Source organism: Dipodomys ordii, unplaced genomic scaffold (assembly GCF_000151885.1).
Source record: "Dipodomys ordii isolate 6190 unplaced genomic scaffold, Dord_2.0 Scaffold2, whole genome shotgun sequence".
Classification (NCBI taxonomy): Eukaryota; Metazoa; Chordata; class Mammalia; order Rodentia; family Heteromyidae; genus Dipodomys; species Dipodomys ordii.
In genome coordinates this window covers 22,652,067-22,652,629 of record NW_012267218.1, presented here as the reverse complement: position 1 = coordinate 22,652,629, position 563 = coordinate 22,652,067, and the positions used below count along the sequence as shown (strand labels likewise).

Here is a 563-nt window from a genome sequence, read left to right as displayed (position 1 = left end):
GGGCTGGCGCTGGGCCCCGGGCCCGCGTCCCCGCCACCCCCGGACTCGCTGCCGAAGTCCGAGATGATGGAATCGCAGTGTCGCTCGTACTCGCCCAGCACCGACATGGCGGCGGCCTTGGCACTCCTGGACACCGGCCCGCGTGGCCCCGGAGGCGCTGAACGCACAGCGCCTTCCTCACTTCAGACGCCCGCCCGGGGTTCCGTCGGCCCTTCGGCCACTGCTAGGTTCCATGGTGGCTCCTGACCCCTGACCCGGAAGCGTTTCACTACGTTTCCGGCCCCGGCGAGGTTGTCTTCCGCCTCTCTGGCTGCTGGGGCTTCCTGCCTTCGGGGCCCGGGCCCGGGCGGAGGCCGGGGGACGGAGTGGAAGCGGGGCCCACGGCCGGGTTCGAACGCCGAGGAGCCGCGGGGCTCTCGCGGGGCGGAGGCCTCCCGGACAAGATGCCTCCCAGGGCCTGCTGACCGCGCTTCCCGCTTCCCTTGCTGCGTCCTCTTCATGCTCCGCGCTCCAGACTGTCCAGCCTCACCTGCGCCATGACTGAGAAAGCAGCTCCTTGCAGA

At 71.2% G+C, this 563-nt stretch overlaps 1 protein-coding gene across 1 annotated transcript in view; it reads right to left on the bottom strand.

Moving 5' to 3' along the window:
- The window catches only part of Nek9 (NIMA-related kinase 9), a 44,279-nt gene extending 44,040 nt beyond the window's left edge, over window positions 1–239 (bottom strand). Inside the window, exon 1 of the mRNA XM_013016403.1 lies at window positions 4–239. Within this exon, the coding sequence (XP_012871857.1) occupies window positions 4–107 (104 nt within the window). The 5' untranslated portion in view covers window positions 108–239. The remainder of the gene's footprint in view (window positions 1–3) is intronic.
- Window positions 240–563: the final 324 nt, after the last annotated feature.